At 38.7% G+C, this 18220-nt stretch overlaps 1 protein-coding gene across 10 annotated transcripts in view; it reads right to left on the bottom strand.

The window, feature by feature from the left end:
* Window positions 1-18220, bottom strand: part of PATJ (PATJ crumbs cell polarity complex component) — a 389086-nt gene that overhangs the window by 133637 nt on the left and 237229 nt on the right. For all 10 annotated transcript variants that reach the window (XM_086394286.1, XM_086394288.1, XM_086394293.1 and 7 more), the window contains one exon: window positions 15086-15177. In XM_086394286.1, the coding sequence (XP_086250412.1) occupies window positions 15086-15177 (92 nt within the window). The remainder of the gene's footprint in view (window positions 1-15085; window positions 15178-18220) is intronic.

Below are 18220 nucleotides of genomic sequence, written 5' to 3'. Positions count from 1 at the left end.
GTAGATGCTGAGTTGTGCCTGACTCTTTGCGACCCCATAGACTGTAGGCCACCAGGCTTTTCTGTCCATGGGTTTTGCCATGGAGTGGGTTGCCATTTCCTTCTCCAGGATACATGTATGCTGCTAAGTTGCTTCAGTCGTGTCCTACTCTAGCGACCCCATGGACTGCAGCCTACCAGGCTTCTCTGTCCATGGGATTTTCCAAGCAAAAGTACTGGAGTGGGGTGCCATTGCCTTCTCAGAGGATACATGTGTATATACGACTAAAACTATCACAGCATTATTAATTGATTATACCCCAAGACAAAATAAAAAGTTTAAAAGAAAAAAAAAAAGAACCAACAAGGAAATAAACTTAACAAGAATGAGCCTGGAAGTGAATTTTTCCCCAAGGCTCTAGAAGAGAAGTCAATCTAGCCAACATCTTGATATCACAACATATCTTTGTGATATGTTAAATAGAGAGCCCAACCCCTCTGTGTCAGACTTCTGACCTACTGAACTACCAGATAATAAATGTGTGTTGGTCTAAGCCATTAATGGTCTAAGCCATTAAATTTGTGGTAGTTTGTTACACAACGAGAAAAGTAATATATAGCAAAATGTATTGATTTGGAAAACGTGATCACCAGAAGCATAACTTTTGAGTTCTTACCATGTACCACTGTTCTAACCTTTTTTATATGTTAACTCATTTAACCTTCATAACAGCTCTATGTGGTAATTGCAATTATTTTCTTCACTTTACACAGAGATTAAGATACCTGACCAAAGTCTCAAAGCTAATAAATAGCAAGCTGAGGCTAAAATCCAGCTATCTGGTTTCCAAACCTACTCTTTTAACTATTGTATTATGGTGTTTCCCATTTCAATAGCTTGACCCCAAGCCACAAATATCTTCTTCTCTCATATACCCAAGCTATTATCCCCAGATCCACCTTGGGGAAAAGTTCTACTGGGTCACAATTTACTCATAAATTTATTTCACAATTTTCTTCAAGATGAAGGTGCAGTGCAGAGTTCTAAGTTTGTTCACTCTGACTTGATCAACTTTTCATACTTAAGTTTGGAGTGTCACATCTACATTACCCATCCCTCGTATAAATATAATGACTATACAATGCTTTGAAACATTAATTGTGCTTGATAGTGCAGGGCAGGTGGTGAACAGTACAGTGGAGTGTAATTCTCCCAGTGCTCCCCTGTGATAGTAATTAGGGATATTCATAAATCCTCTGGCTTGTGTTTTTCTTCACCCTTAAAACTGAACCAGTACTTGATTAACTGTGTTTGCTTTTCTGCCCTGGTGATTAAGGAAACACAAGCTGAGCTGGAACTTCTGTTGCCTGGGTACCTGAAGGACCACAGTGAGCAGAGAGGCCCCCTTGCTGAGCCCCGGTGGACATGTAACTTGAGAAAGAAAGAAATTTTTGTTGTTTTAAGCCACTGAGATTTGGGTTGTTAGTTACTGAAGCATAACTGAGTCTATCCTGACTCAAATATGTTCTAAACAAGTTTATTCTATAACTTTTCCCCCCAAAAAATCATGCTTATACTTTAATCAGAAGAGCTAAAAACTGGAAACAACCCAAATATCCACCTTCAGGAGGATGGATCATCAAATTGTGGTATATTCACAGATTGGGGTGGTATTCCTCAATAATTTAAGGAACTATTGATATACATGACAACAAGGGTAAATCTTTTAAAAATTATATAAAATGAAAGAAACCAGACACAAAATAATAGATGCTGTTTGATTTTTTTTTCGTGAAGCTCAAGAAAAGTTAAAACTAATCTTTGGTGACAGAAATCAGAAGTGTTTGTTCTGGGGGGAGGAACTAACTGGAAAGGAGCACCAGGAAACTTGCCAGGTGAATGACTTTCTTATATTTTTGTTTTGGGTGATGGCCACACAGGCATATATTTTATATTATCAAAACCCAACAAATTGAACACTTAAAATCTATTGCACTGAGTAGACATTATATCCCAGTTAAAAAATGAATTCAGGATTATCTATAGTGTAAGACAACAAGGTGCTATTCTGGAAAGAAATCCAGTCCTAAGGACACCTAGGTAAATGAACAGTTCTATCTTCAGTTCCATCAGTAAGACATAAACAATATACTAAGCAACTTTTTAAAAATCTTACTTCTTAATCTATAAAATTAGGATAATATATTCTAATAGAATTAAGAGATAATATATCATAACACTAAAGCATAGTAACAATGTTGTTGTTCTTGTTTAGTCACTAACTCATGTCCAGCTCTTTGCGACCCCATGGACTGTAGCCTGCCAGGCTCCTCCGTCCACAGGATTTCCCAGGAAAAGAATCTTGGAGTGGGTTGTCATTTCCTTCTCCAGGGGATCTTCCTGACCCTGTATTTGAACCTTATCTCATAGTAACAATAGTTTACATTCAATGTTTTAGGATATAAATTTTAAGTCTCAGATTCTTTCATCCAGGAGCAAAGTTCTCAGTTACTCTTATACCCTTATACCCAAAGAAATTATCAAGTCTGAAGGATTCATTCTCAAGACTTCATTCTTTTTTTCCGCTTTTCTTCTGATCCTATGTCACCATTCTAATTCAAGTACTTTTCACGTTAACAACAGTGTCCCTGCTGGTTTCCTTGTTCTGCTTTCTCTGGTCTCAGTCAATCCAAATCACTCCCTTCTCAATTGTGAAAACCCCTCTGTGCAAGGGGTTTTCAAGCCTGCAAACACACTGTGAATAACCCAAAGCATACAGTTCCCTCTTTTGGTGCTTGTTTTGCTTGATGTATAGTTATATATGTGCATGTCTTATATAGTATTTGAGATACAGTAGGTACTCAAAATGGAAAAGGCGATGGCACCCCACTCCAGTGCTCTTGCCTGGAAAATCCTATGGACGGAGGAGCCTCGTAGGCTGCAGTCCATGGGGTCACGAAGAGTCAGACACGACTGAGAGACTTCACTTTCACTTTCATGCATTGGAGAAGGAAATGGCAACCCACTCCAGTGTTCTTGCCTGGAGAATCCCAGGGATGGGGGAGCCTGGTGGGCTGCTGTCTATGAGGTCGCACAGAGTTGGACACAACTGAAGCGACTTAGCAGCAGCAGCAGCAGGTACTCAATAAATACTTAAATTTGTTCATGCGGTTTGGACTTTTTTTTCCTATATAAATATTCTCAGGTAGCATTAACTAGCTCTTGCTGTATCCACTTCTACAACAGTAATCTCTCTCTCCTGTGAATTTCTAAACTGCTTACATGAGTTTTCTCAGCAACTTTTTTCTGTTCTTCTAAATATACACATGTCACATACAGAGATTTGTTGATAAAACCCTTTATGTTTATATCTTATCCCTCAAAGTTGTAATCATAATTAAATTGTAGTAAGAGATTTCAATAACATGCTATTTGAAGCATCAATCCAGCAATCATTGACTAATGCCTTAGGATTAAATATGAGATTCTCTCTCTAACATAAGCTCTAAAAGAATGCTACAAATTGTAGTTAAATGAAAGATTAATGAGATATGAAAAGAATGTATTTATCCTTCAGGAAAAGACACTGAGCCTATGACAAAATTTTCTGAATGATGAAAAAAAGACATCTGATGTAATGAGCTGTATATGCCTGCATGTGTTTGTAGAATTCCACGATTTTCAATTTATTAGGGTCTGAGATCCAACCAGTCCATTCTGAAGGAGATCAGCCCTGGGATTTCTTTGGAAGGAATGATGGTAAAGCTGAAACTCCAGTACTTTGGCCACCTCATGAGAAGAGCTGACTCATTGGAAAAGACCCTGATGCTGGGAGGGATTGGGGGCAGGAGGAGAAGGGGACGACAGAGGATGAGATGGCTGGATGGCATCACTGACTCGATGGACGTGAGTCTGGGTGAACTCCGGGAGCTGGTGATGGACAGGGAGGCCTGGCGTGCTGCGATTCATGGGGTCGCAAAGAGTCGGACACGACTGAGCGACTGAACTGAACTGAACTGAACTGAGATATCTCCAAGGAGCCATTTTCCTTCTTTTAAAAGTAAAAGTGTGTTCCATCCTAAAATGTATATGGAATAGCGAAAACAATCTTGAAAAAGAAGAACAAAGTTGGAGGTCTCACCCTTCCTAATTTCACAATATACTACAATGCTATAGTAATCAAAACAGTGTAGTACTGGCTTAAGAACAAACGCATAAACCAATGGAATACAATAGGAAGCCCTGAAATAAATCCTCAATGTAGGGTCAGATGATTCCAACAAGGGCGCCGGGATTATTCAATGGGAGAATGGATGATCTTTTCAACAAATGGTACAGGGGAAACCTGGATATTCACATGCAAAAGAATGAAGTTGGATTATTCCCCTATAGCATATACAAAAATTAACCCAAAATGGATCAAAGACCTAAACATAAGAGCTAAAATTATAAAACTGTTACAAGAAAACATGGGGAAATTCATGACATTGGATTTGGCAATGATGCAATATCTTGGATCTGACACCAAAAGCCCAAGCAATAGCAAATAGATAAATTGGACTACATTAACATGAAAAGCTCAGTGGATCAACACAGTGAAAAAGAATCTATGGAATGAGAGAAAACTTTTGCAAATTATATATCTGATGATGAGTTAATATCCAGAATACATAAAAGAATTCCTAAACTCACCAACAAAACAACCTGACTAAAAGACAGGCAATGACTTGAAAAGATATCTCTCCAAAGAAGAAGTCATACCCAATAGTCATACCAAACTACTATCAAAAAAAAGAAAGAAAATAGTAAGAGTTGGTGAGGTTGTAGAGAAACTGGAACCCTTACCTACAGTCAGTAGGAATGTAGTATGGTGCAGTTGCTATGAGAAATACAGTAGTTCCTCAAAAAATTAAAAATAGAATTATCACATAATTCAGCAATTCCACTTCTGGATATATATGGGAAAGAATTGAGAATAGAGTCTCAAACAGACATCTGTACACTCATGTTCATAGTACTATTATTCACAATAGTTAAAAAGTAGAAGCAACCCAATTGTTTCTCAACAGATGAATGGATAAACACACAATGGAACATCATTCAGTTTTTAAAAAGGAAGACAATTCTGATGTATGCTGCAACATGGATGAATCTTGAAAACATTGTGATAAGTAAATAAGCCAGTAGCAGAAGGATAAATACTGTATGTGTCCACTTTTATAAGGTATCCAGTGTAGTCAAATTCAGAAAGCAGAAAGATAGTTGCCAGGAGGTGAGGGAAAGGAGAGAATGGGGTGTTACTTGTCAATGGGTATGGATTTTCAGTTTTGCAAGGTGGGTGTAAACTGTTTTGTAGATAGATGGTGGTGATGGTTGTACAATAATATGAATATACTTAATGCTACTTAATTGTACACTTAAAAATGGTTAATAAGGTGGATTTTATGTTATGCATATTTTATCACAATTTAAAAAATTGACTAAGACAAAAAAGTACAAGTGTGATGAGAATACATTTGAATTACATTATCACTTAAAATCATTTTGTCTTCAGAACAGATCTGGTCTTGCCTCTTAGAAATTCATTTTCACTAAACCCGTAGAATCTTATTTCATGTCAACAAAATAGGATTATATCAAAAGTAGAAGCTATGTGCTTGAATTCAACCTGGATTCCCAAGCAAGCTGATTTAATTTTGTGCAACCTGTTCTATACGGAATGATCACTACTACAATCTGGAGCCTCGCACACTGCTTAGGTGCATATACACACAAAGCTGCATAAATGAGGAACGTACGAACACAACTAAACAGGCCTAGGTAATTTTTTTTCTGCCTGTACTAAAAATAGTGATGGGAGATACTTGAGGACAGAAAAAGTAAAATCTATATTTGCTGTATTAATTGAAACATGACAATAAACTAACATTGATCCAGGAAAGTTCTATGCAAATGAACCAGAAGTAACATGTAAAACAAAGCAAATCATTACATCTCAGTGGGAGCAAAACTCCTTTCTGAAAAGATTCCAGGAGACATTTCTAACTATATGAACACACTAAATAGTTTCTAATTCCCAACTGGAAGAAACCACCAAAATAGCTGACCATGCTGAATCTGAAATAAATGTCCACTGACAGTGGAATTATGACCTCTATTTCCTTGGCATTCCAAACAATGTCAGGCACTAATGAGGGCTGCTGGGAGTAACTCAGCATCTAGGCCCACAGTTTGCAAAGGTGGCCCCAGGCAAGTTCTAAATAATGATTGCCAATTGTACAGAGGAAAAGTTGACTCAAAATATCTCACAGTGCAGGTTGGTGGGAGACTTAACATAGGGAGCTTTAGGACTGGATGGGATAAATGACAGCCTATCAGGTTTCTCATAGAGACTCTTTCTAAAGATAGTACAGTAGATACTCACAGCCATTCTTCTCTTGATCCTGTCAGGAACAGCCTGAATGTCGTTCAGACATCCAGTCCTCACCGTAAGGCCATGAACTATAAAAGGTGACTCTTCCTACCAAGTATAAATCTGAGTAAAATCCTGCTTGATTTCTCTGAAATCATTGTGGTAATCTCATTTCAAAAGCCAGTAGCAGTGGAAACTTGTCATACTGGGAATCCCCAGTAGGGACTTGTTTAGAGGTCTTGTGGTTCTGCTAAGGATGTCTGAAGGATAATACCTTCTCAGGATCATGGCTAAAAGCCAACATGGGACATGCATATGAGCAGAGGGAACTTGCACTGGTTGCTCATGACTTGTTCAGAGAGCTCTAATTTTATCATCCTTCCTATTCATTAGGACGCTTTGGCAGCAAGCAATAAAAAGTAATTTAGGCCAACTTAAGCTCAGATAAGGAGATGACACCACCCTTACAGCAGAAAGTGAAGAGGAACTAAAGAGCCTCTTGATGGAAGGGAAAGAGGAGAGTGAAAACTCAACATTCAAAAAACTAAGGTCATGGCATCCGGTCCTATCACTTCATGGCAAATAGATGGGGAAACAATGGAAACAGTAACAGTCTTCATTTTGCTGGGCTTCAAAATCACTGCAGATGGTAACTGCAATCATGAAATTAAAAGATGCTTGCACCTTGGAAGAAGAGCTATGACCAACCTAGACAGCATATAAAAAAGCAGAGACATCAGTTTGCAGAGACAAAAGTCAGCATAGTCAAAGCTATGGTTTTTCCAGTAGTCATGTATAGATGTGAGAGTTAGACCATAAAAAAAGCTTAGAACCAAAGAATTGATGCCTTTGAACTGTGGGGTTGGAGAAGACTGTTGAGAGTCCCTTGGGTTGCAAGGAGATCAGACTGATCAATCCTAAAGGAAATCAGTCCTGAATATTCATTGGAAGAACTGATGCTGAAGCTGAAGCTCCAATACTTTGGCCACCTGATGTGAAGAACTGACTCGTTGGAAAACACCCTGATGCTGGGAAAGATTGAAGGCAGGAGGAGAAGGGGATGCCAGAGGATGAGATGGTTGGATGGCATCACTGACTTGATGGATGTGAGTTTGAGCAAACTCCAGGAGTTGGTGATGGACAGAGAAGTCTGGCATGCTGTAGTCCATGAGGTCACAAAGAGTTAGACACGACAGTGACTGAACTGAACTAAAGCAAAAGGTAATTTATTAGAGGGATGTTGGGATCTCACAGAACACAGGCAGGCTTATATTATCAGACTTACAACAAATGAGAACTAAGAGAACTCCAGAGGACAAGGAAGCAGGAAGCAGAATGAAATCACAGCAGGCACCTTTGATCAAGGCCTGTGATTCCATGAATAAACACCATACATATAGAGTCACTCAAATTACTTGCTTTCTGTTCTAAGCCTAAGGTATCATATTGCACAAACTTAGGTCTCATGTACACACACTGGTGACACCTTGTCAGTGAGAGAAAGATCTGGTTCCTTTAGATTCCACCTAGATTTACTATTTTTACTCTTTCATCATACTACATACATTGTGGGCGTGTATGTGTGTTCAGGGAGGGGCATCTACCAAAGGAAACAGGCATTCTACAGTGAGAGAAGTAAAAATATTGCCCCAAAAAAAGTGCAAAGAAAAAACACCCCTATTATCTCTGTGACCATCACAATTAGTTGTTTCTGAGTGCTAAAAGTGAAATACATATAGTCATAATTCCTACAAGCTGGTATTAAGAAATAGGAGCAATAAAGAACAAAATTTGCATTTCTATTCATGAAATAATAATAATGGTTTTCAAAGATCCTTTACAAGTAGTCAAATAAGAAAGATGGGCTTGCCTAATTTAGTGCTTACCTAATTTAGTCAATTCGGAGAAGGCAATGGCACCCCACTCCAGTACTTTTGCCTGGAAAATCCCATGGACGGAGGAGCCTGGTAGGCTGCAGTCCATGGGGTCGCTGAGGGTCGGACACGACTGAGCGACTTCACTTTCACTTTTCACTTTCATGCATTGGAGAAGGAAATGGCAACCCACTCCAGTGTTCTTGCCTGGAGAATCCCAGGGACGGGGGAGCCTGGTAGGCTGCCACCTATGGGGTCACACAGAGTCAGACACGACTGAAGTGACTTAGTGAGTGAGTGAATTTAGTCAATTAGGTAAGCACTTTACCTAATTGACTAAATGCACCTGAATTCATGTAAAATTTCTGGTTATTTCAGACAACCTAGCTACAACTACCCTCGAAAGAGGAAAAATCTATGGCTATTGTAGATATTCAAAAGAGTATGTCTTAGGCTTTCAAGATGATTTCAGAAGTGCATGACCCAATGGAATGATAACTGGATAAAACGTACACAACTTCCCAAGGTTACCACAATCTGTCAAAGGGAACGGTTTTTATTTGGATACATAAATTCCAATGCTTTTGACAAAAGATCAAACCACAAAACACTCCAATTCCACCTTGCTCTTGAACTAAAAGTCTTATAAATTCTACTTATGAATAAAAATTAATAATTAAAATTACTATTTAAAATTGATAGTACAGAAAACAAGTATTGAAGAAAGAGTCAGGATTTCAGAGCATTTGAGAGACCTATGGATCTATCACACAGTCCAACTAAACAGAGAAACAGAAGAGCCTTGAAATTGCGGGAGAGTCTCCACCCCCTACAACTCCTAACATAGTTCAGTGCTAATGACAGGCGTCTTCCTCAAAACTCCTTGTCATATATGGATGATGTTTTACTGTGCACTTGAAAAGGGGCACTGCATCCTTTAATGATCCATGAGCGTAAGAAAATGCTTATTTACAGAAATCATATCAAATGACATACGCAGCTATGTTCCTCCCTTCTAGTCTGAGCTTAAACATCTTTATCTGTGACACTTTCCCACAGGCTACAAAGACCAGGTTAGGTGTGTCTACTATATGTCCCTATAGTGTCATGGCACTTACACTGCTGGATAAGGCACCAGACTGTTTTACTCTCTGTGTCCATCCTTAGGGCAGAAATTGTGTTCTCTGTGTCACTCCACAGCACCAGCACAGGTAGACACTCTGAAAATACTTATGCAATAAATGCACGAATGTTTCCTTGTGAAAGTCAAACTCATACTTGATCCCACAATCTTTTTTCCCTCCTATTTATCAAAACTAGATATAAAGAAGCAAGAACACAATAAGGATCTTATTCAAATGGACTTTGACATTCACGTTAATTTCGAATCAATATCATCTTTTAGAGACAAGACTATAGGATAACAGGCCACACCATATTTTTTAATTATGAAAACAAGACATGTGTTCAATGGATACAGTGAAGTGGGTCCCATGGTGAGTCCACTTTCACTCGGTAGGGCTTGACAGCTAGCACTAAATCTTTCCAAGGGTTTCAGTTTCATTTGGCCTCCTTTAGCCCCAGGAGTTTTTAACAGTACACATTTTCCACATGTAATTAAGTAATGGAGAGTGAGTTGTTATACATGACATTTAATTTTCGATAGTGGGGGAAGGTATGACAAGAGCTGCAGGCGAGATCATTAATCTCCTTGGAATCTTGCACTGCCAAATACAGCAATTCATTCTTCATCATATTAATACATTGCTTCTCCTGTACTGAAATTGGAGTGCTTGTGTAGAGGAGATCATATGGACTAGGAAAACTCAGAGTTGAATGTGTGGTACATAGTAAGCACCCATAGTAAGCACAGTGTAATGCATCTAGATGATCTAGAGTAGAATCACTGAGTATATCACAGTCCAAATGTGCCACTGGGCACAATTACATGATGACAATATTGTCCAAAATCTAATAATGTGGGGAGAAAAGGGCAAAAAGTGATTATATAAGTAAGCCGTGTTTGAAGGTCAAAGTGTTAGTTACTCAGTCATGTCCGAAATCTTTGTGACCCCCACAGACTGTAGCCCGCTGACCTCCTCTGTCCATGGAATTCTCTAGGCAAGAATACTGGAGTGGGTAGCCATTCCCTTCTTCAGGAGACCTTCCCGACCCAAGGGTGGAACCCAGGTCTCCTGCATTTGCAGGTGGATTCTTTACCATCTGAGCCTGCAGGGAAGCCCATGTCATGCACACACAGCAGCAACTTGCTCATTTTCCCTGATGACTCACAGACCCACTTTGTGAATTATAGATCAATTAGTATATGAACAAAGGCAAGTGTTATGACAAGGACATGATTACATAAATGTATATCACTACAGACTAAAAGCCCTAGTTAATTAAATGTTACCTGCAGCATATTTTCACACCTTCCTGTGATTATTTTACTGCTACTCATTCTCCTAAACCTGTAGCCAATTCCCATTCTTATCTCCCTTGTCAATAAATTTAAAAAAGAGTTACTCAGGTATAAAAGCCAAAATTTTCTGTATAATGTAAATGCACAGGGAATCAACAGTTTCAACAAAGGAAGGAAATACTGCCATATAGAAGCAATAATCAAAGAAATATAACTTATAAACATTGGTTTTTAAAGTAACATTATATAACACAAGGGCTTCTCAGGTAGTACTAGTGGTAACGAACCTGCCTGCCGATGCAGGAGATGTTAAGAGATGCAGGTTCAGTTCCTGGGTTGGGAAGATCCCCTGGAGAAGGAAAATAGCAACCCACTTCTGTATTCTTGCCTGGAGAATTCCATGGACAGAGAAGCCTGTAGCCATGGGCTACTGTCCATGGGTTCACAAAGAGTCGGTGACTGAAGTGACTCAGCACACATATAACACAAAGCAAGTTATGCCATTTTAAAGAAAAGTATAATTGCATCTGTTGTACTGAGATGATTTAAGTGCTAACCTCTTGAAACCTGGTAACAAATCAGAACTTAATTGTTTCAGGATTTGGTTCCAAAATAGGCAAAACTATTCTTGTGACAATAGTCTGAAGGAGGTAATACATAGGCAGAGGTTGAAAGATGTACCTAAATGAGGGATGAACTAGTCAATCAGCCCAAAGAAGCAAGGATGCCATATTGCTTAGCACATAAATGCACAGGTTACCACACATGAATAGGACACCAAACTACCAAGCTACCCCTATTAGTGATGTACACAGCTAATGAACAATAAATTTTTTTCATTTAGATTTTCTTTCTTAACTCCTTAAGTGCTTTAAATTCTGTCCCTATTTAATATTACTTAGTAAAATTTATTATATTATATTGACATGAGGATTCATTCATGTTAATTAGGTTTCTCTTTATACATTCTTCCATTAATGAGCATTCTACTCCTTGTTAGAATATCAGGTCATTATTAAAAATAGACACAGAGAAGCACCAGCAGCAGTCTAGCAACAGCAGACAGGAAACTAAAAGACGTTTTAGGTAGGCTGTGTCCTCGTCTCTTATTCTAACATTTACTAGAAATGGTTGTATATAATGTCTGTAGCTATCTCTTCCAGTGCTTAACCATTATGATGTTAATTAGAGCATTCTTAAACTGTGAATGTGATTCACTCAAAAAATAGTCAAGATTCTGGAATTAGGCAACATACATATGAGAAGTGGTTCTCTTTTCCCCTCCTCTTTCTTTCACCCTAACTACTACTTTCCTTCTCTTTTACCTCCATCCTGCCTCCCTCCCACATTTTCTGCCATCATCACCATCATCTTCATCTCTATGGCAGCCATATATGTTGAGTCCATATTTCCAGGCAATTTACATGTACTAATACATTAGACAATTTATGAACTAGCTCAGGAAACTAATCAAGCTCAAACAGCTGTGATACCATGAGTGTATTTCAAGCCCAGGCTGAGTGAATTGATGGTTTCTTTTTTAATCACTAAGCCTGAGAGTTCAGTTTTGCTTTAGAAAAGAACTGATCACTTTAGATAAGAGTTCTTAGTCAAATGATTAGTTCCTTCCCTATAGAAACGGAAGCATTAATTAATAAAATGCTGGCATGCAAATTACTAGATATGTATCTATTGAATCAAACAAAGGCTATGAGCAGAGGAACATCTTCCTTGCTTCAATTCAAGCTCTTTTTCCTTTAGACAGTCTAAAAGTAGATACAACAATAGATTGTTCAGAATCATGCCCATGTTATTTTTCTCCTTACAAAAGAAAATACAGAAAATCTTCTTAAATTGGGGAGAGGGACTAAACTATAAGGAGTTTTATAAAACTAACTTACTATGATTGTTGCATTTGGAGAATATATGATCTGGATTGCTCAGTAAGAGTTGAAAGGAAATTTATTCTTTAAAGCTTTCTGAATCCCCACTCTGTGCTAGACACAGTAATTTAATGACCATGCAAGAAAGGTTCATAATTAGATGACATATTGATTGTACCTTGATATTTGTAAATTGCTTAAAATCATGTCTAGAAAATAAGTATTCAGCAGCATCCTCAATCACGCTTACACCATTAATTGCTGAACAAATTTTTTCCTTGATTCTGATCCCTTCTGAACAGTCCAAAATTGAAACTACCAGACACTAAATTAATGGGACTTTATTACTATTATTAAAATTTTACTCAGCTTTCTCTTCTGTCTTCTAAATAACTTCAAATCATTTAATCTTTCTTTCTTGAAGCAGGGGGTTCTATTTCCCAACTACTTAATTGCATTAAATGATTTCCTTTGGATCCTATTCAATTCTCTTTTTGTTCCCTTTAAAATGGGATGAGTCAGCATGAGTATAAAGGCCCCACAGAAGACAAAGACATAACAATAATGTTAATCAGCAATAACATCCCTTGTGGCAGTCCACAAAGTGCCAAGCACTGATGTGCAGACACTCTTGAATGCTACGTAACATCTCATGTGATCCTCACACAGCTTTAAACCAAGTTTTCAAGCTTAAATGGCTTCAACTCTTTACTTGTATGGATTTCTATTGATGGACACTTTAAATTTTTGAGTCGCTGACCTTTTCTCAAGTCTGTTCATGTTTTCATCATCTAATTAAATTTGTAACCTCTGGCAATAGGAAGGGTAAAGGGACTGGTGTCTAACAGAACTCCAAGGTCAGTAAACCAAAGGAGACTGTCATTACGCAAATGGGGAGGAGGAAGGTTTCTCACCCTAGATACATGAGCAACAAACCCTGGAAATCCAGAAAGTGCTAATGAACAGGATAAAATGTCACTGCTGCTGCTGCTAAGTCGCTTCAGTCGTGTCCGACTCTGTGTGACCCCATAGATGGCAGCTCACCAGGCTCCCCCGTCCCTGGGATTCTCCAGGCAAGAACACTGGAGTGGGTTGCCATTTCCTTCTCCAATGCATGAAAGTGAAAAAGCGAAAGGGAAGTCGCTCAGTCGTGTCCGACTCTAGTGACCCCATGGACTGCAGCCTACCAGGCTCCTCCATTCACGGGATTTTCCAGGCAAGAGTACTGGAGTGGGTTGCCATTAATGTAGGACTGTTTCAGGAGCAAAGCAGCTATGCCTGTGAGGCTGAAGTGATGGCATAGGAAGGAATATTTCAATCATCTACACTAGTGTCCAAAACTGGGAATAAACACCTCTTAATCCCAGCTGTCTCCTGGGAACGGATGGATCTTACTAAAAAGTAACTACTGAGAAGAGGAAGAGTAATATTAATCATCGCCATCATAAGGACAGGTAACATTTCTTCAAGCCTTTACTCTCTCCTTGACACTGTGTTATTTCTAATTTTCAAAATACCACAGTGAATGACGTAAGTGCTTTATAATCCCCAGTTTATAGATAGTGACTGAGGCCCCAAAGGCAAAGAAACAGAGTGATAGTTAACATACAGTTACATCCTCCAAAAATAATTTGGATGTATCTGTCATTTCAGTAAAATTACATGGAATCAAACCTCATTCCATGTCTGATGGAGCAGTGATGGCTCCCACCAATGAGGGGTCTCAATTCTGACTCACTTATACCAAAAGGGCTCAGTCTGCTGGCAGATGAGCTGTGGGCAAATGTGGAGCCCCAAAAGGACTACACGACTCCAGACAGTAGAGCTCACATCTTCTCCCGTCTGTATTTCTCACCTGCCCTCTTAACATGAAGCTCCTAAAACTTCCCTGGGTTCTTTTTTTTTTCCTGCCTATCCTTTGATAAAGGCATTAATGAGAGAGCAAATGTACCAAATGTACCAAATGATGCTGATGGGAGGATGACAAGCTAGAATGTTCTATGATATTTAAAAAGAGGATAATCAGATCAAGAAAGAATTTTTCAAAATAGAAATACAAACATAAGCCTCAACTACCAGTTCTATCATGTGAACTGTACATAACAAGAACACCTCAGCATCAAAGCAATCTATACTTTGCTTGGGCTTCCATGGTGGCTCAGATGGTAAAGAATCTGCCTGCAATGCAGGAGACCTGGGTTTGATCCCTGCATCAGGAAGATTTCCTAGAAAAGGGAATGGCTACCCACTCTAGTACTCTTGCCTGGAGGATTCTATGAGCAGAGGAACCTGGCAGGTTACAGTTCACGGGTGTCACCAAGAGTTAGACACAAGACTTAGCACACGTTCTTTTCTTAAAGTGACAATTACAAAAGGAAAACTTATTTTTAGAACACAGTGATTGTTTTAAACAAACAAAAGGTAAAATAGTATTACATATTTTATGTATAAGATAAAATAATAACATCTCCAGAAGAGATCTTGAGTTTTAGGAAAACAGACATATCTGTCTTACCTGATGAAAACCAGCTTGACCTTTGGTGGGGCAGTCTTAATAATGGCAGATGCATTTTGGTGACTTCTTCCATATAGAATCTGATTGTTTATCTGTGGTGAAAAAACAAAATGTAATTGTGAAACTACAATATATATATTTCATGTGTATATATATATATATATGTATATACACACACACATGTATACAAGTATATGTGCATATACTTGGAATTAAACAATAAAGTTCCTTCATTTTTAAGTGGGTAGATGGAGGACTCTTTAATGCTAAAAATCTTGACATTCTTCATAGTACAAATTCAAACACTAATTCTAAGCAGCTACTAAAATCTCTTAAATTCAGAATTTTTGGCCTTTTTGCTAAACTTGACAGTAGTAGCTAAGCTAGATGCAAAAACTTTGTGATAGATATTTCATTTCCTACAGCTTTTCCAGACTCCTAAGAAATGCAGAAAACAGACCAAACTGTGGTATTCATCAGAGTTCTGGAGGGCCCATTAAACATGATTCTGTAAAGGAGTCAAGGTTATTACATAGCATAAATTGTGTTACTCCAGAGGATGTAAATACTATGACCCCATTTTAAGTCAAATATTAGATCAACTGCACAGAATATTTTACAGGACCTAATGAATGAGATATCTGCTCTTATCCAAGATGAGGTGGGATTTTTTAACTTGACTGAATTCATCTAAATACTATCTGAAAACATTTATATTCTAAATTTCTTCACTCCAGATTTTCCCATTGCTAAGCTATGATGACAGCTACAATCAATCTTTTATTTTATTTCAACCATTTGATAATAGCTCACACAGTTTTCGCTTTTTCTCTCTTGTCTCTTCAATAAGTAGTGATCTATGTCATATTGTCTCTATTTAACTGAGGTCTTGACACCTTTTACTATTTAAGGGATAGTATAGTATACTATATAAGCAATGGTAAAAAAGGGATTTATGTTTTCTGTAATTAGCATCTAACTTGCCTGTCCTTGATGCCGCTGAACTGTTGCATCTGAAGACATTTGAAAAAGGTCTCATTTTTGTTCTAACAGCTGTTATGAGAAAGTATACAGAAATTAACGCTTCAAAGGATGGAATGAAGATATAATATTTTTAACTACATAAAATGAAGCTCATCCATCACCTCAAAGTGGTAAAGCTGGGATTCATATGAAAGGCTGTGACAAAAACTAAACTTGAACCACTGCTTCATTATGTCTCTGATTTTGTCAGCTTTTATTCTTCACCAAGATAATCAGCATCCCAAAAAACTACTAATCACCCTGTCATTTCTCTGTGTCTCAGTTTCTTCTTCTTTAAAACAAATCTAAGCATCTATTACATAAAATTATTGTGAGAATTAAATGAGATAATGTCTTTAAATTTTATTTACAGTAATCTTGGAGTGAAAAAGTTGGCTTAAAGCTCAACATTCAGAAAACTAAGATCATGGCATCTGGTCCCATCACTTCATGGCAAATAGACAGAGAAACAGTGGAAACAATGAGAGACTTTATTTTGGGGGGCTCCAAAATCACTGCAAGATGGTGATTGCAGTCATTAAATTAAAAGACGCTTACTTCTTGGAAGGAAAGTTATGACCAACCTAGACAGCATATTAAAAAGCGGAGATATTACTTTTCCAACAAAGGTCCGTCTAGTCAAGGCTATGGTTTTTCCAGTGGTCATGTATGGATGTGAGAGTTGGACTATAAAGAAAGCTTAGTGCTGAAGAATTGATGCTTTTGAACTGTGGTATTGGAGAAGACTCTTGAGAGTCCCTTGGACTGCAAGGAGATCCAACCAGTCAGTTCTAAAGGAAATCAGTCCTGAATATTCATTGGAAGGACTGATGCTAAAGCTGAAACTTCAACACTTTGGCCACCTGATGAGAAGAACTGACTCATTTGAAAAGACCCTGATGCTGGTAAAGATTGAGGGCAGGAGGAGAAGGGGACGACAGAGAATGAGATGGTTGGATGTCATCACCGACTCAACGGACATGAGTTTGGGTAGGCTCCGGGAGTTGGTGTTGGACAGGGAGGCCTGGCATGCTGCAGCTCATAGGGTCACAAAGAGTCGGACACAACTGAGCGACTGAACTGAACTGATATCCAACGAGTTTTTAACTTTTAAGCATTAAAACTACTCACCTTTTCTCTTAACGTGAAAATCGCTCAGTAGTGTCCTACTCTTTGCAACCCCATGGACTATACAGTCCAACCCAGGGATCAAATCCAGGTCTCCCCAATTGTAGGTGGATTCTTTACCAGCTGAGCCACCAGGAAAGCCCAAGAATACTGGAGTGGGTAGCCTATCCCTTCTCAAGTGGATCTTCCTGACCCAGGAATCAAACCAGGGTTTCCTGCATTGCAGGTGGATTCTTAATCAGGGATTAAGGTTTCTGTCTTTTTGATATGACATAATTTTAAAAATACCCAAACTCTGTATGGTACTCTGATGATGGATACATGCCATTATGGTGACTTAGTGGTAAAGAATTTGTCTGCCAGTGCTGGAAATACAGGAGATATAGGTTTGATCCCTGGGTCAGGAAGATCCCCTGAAGGAGGAAATGGCTACTCACTCTAGTATTCCTGCCCGGATAATCCAATGGAGAGAGGAGCCTAGCGGGCAACAGTCTACAGGATTAAAAAGAGGAGGACACAACTGAACGACTGAGCACACAGCACATAGAACATACAAGGGCTTCCCTGGTGGTTCAGTGGTAAAGAATCCGCTGCCAATGCAGGAGCCTCAGGCTTGATCCCTGGTTCAGGAAGATCCCCTGGAGAAGGAAATGGCAACCCGCTCCAATATTCTTGCCTGGGAAATCCCAAGGACAGAGGAGCCTGGCGGGCTACAGTCCATGGGGTCACAAAAGAGTTGGACGTGACTTGGCAACCAAACAACAACGCCCAGAGTGAGCGCTAATGTAAACTATGAACTCTGAGTGATAACAATGGGTCAGTGTAGGTTCATCAACTGTAATGTATGCACCGCTCCAGAAGGGGATGTTGATCATGAGGGAAGCGGTGCAAGTGTGGGGGAAAGGGTTACACAGGAAATCTCTTTAATCTTCCTCTCAATTTGTCTGCTCTGAAAATATAAAAAAAAAAATTTTGAGTGCCCAC

This window comes from Bos grunniens, chromosome 3 (assembly GCF_055505025.1).
Source record: "Bos grunniens cultivar Pamir isolate PY7600 chromosome 3, Bosgru_T2T1.0, whole genome shotgun sequence".
Taxonomy (NCBI): domain Eukaryota; kingdom Metazoa; phylum Chordata; class Mammalia; order Artiodactyla; family Bovidae; genus Bos; species Bos grunniens.
Note: the sequence above shows the minus strand (reverse complement) of the source record. Positions and strands in the feature narration are given on the sequence as shown.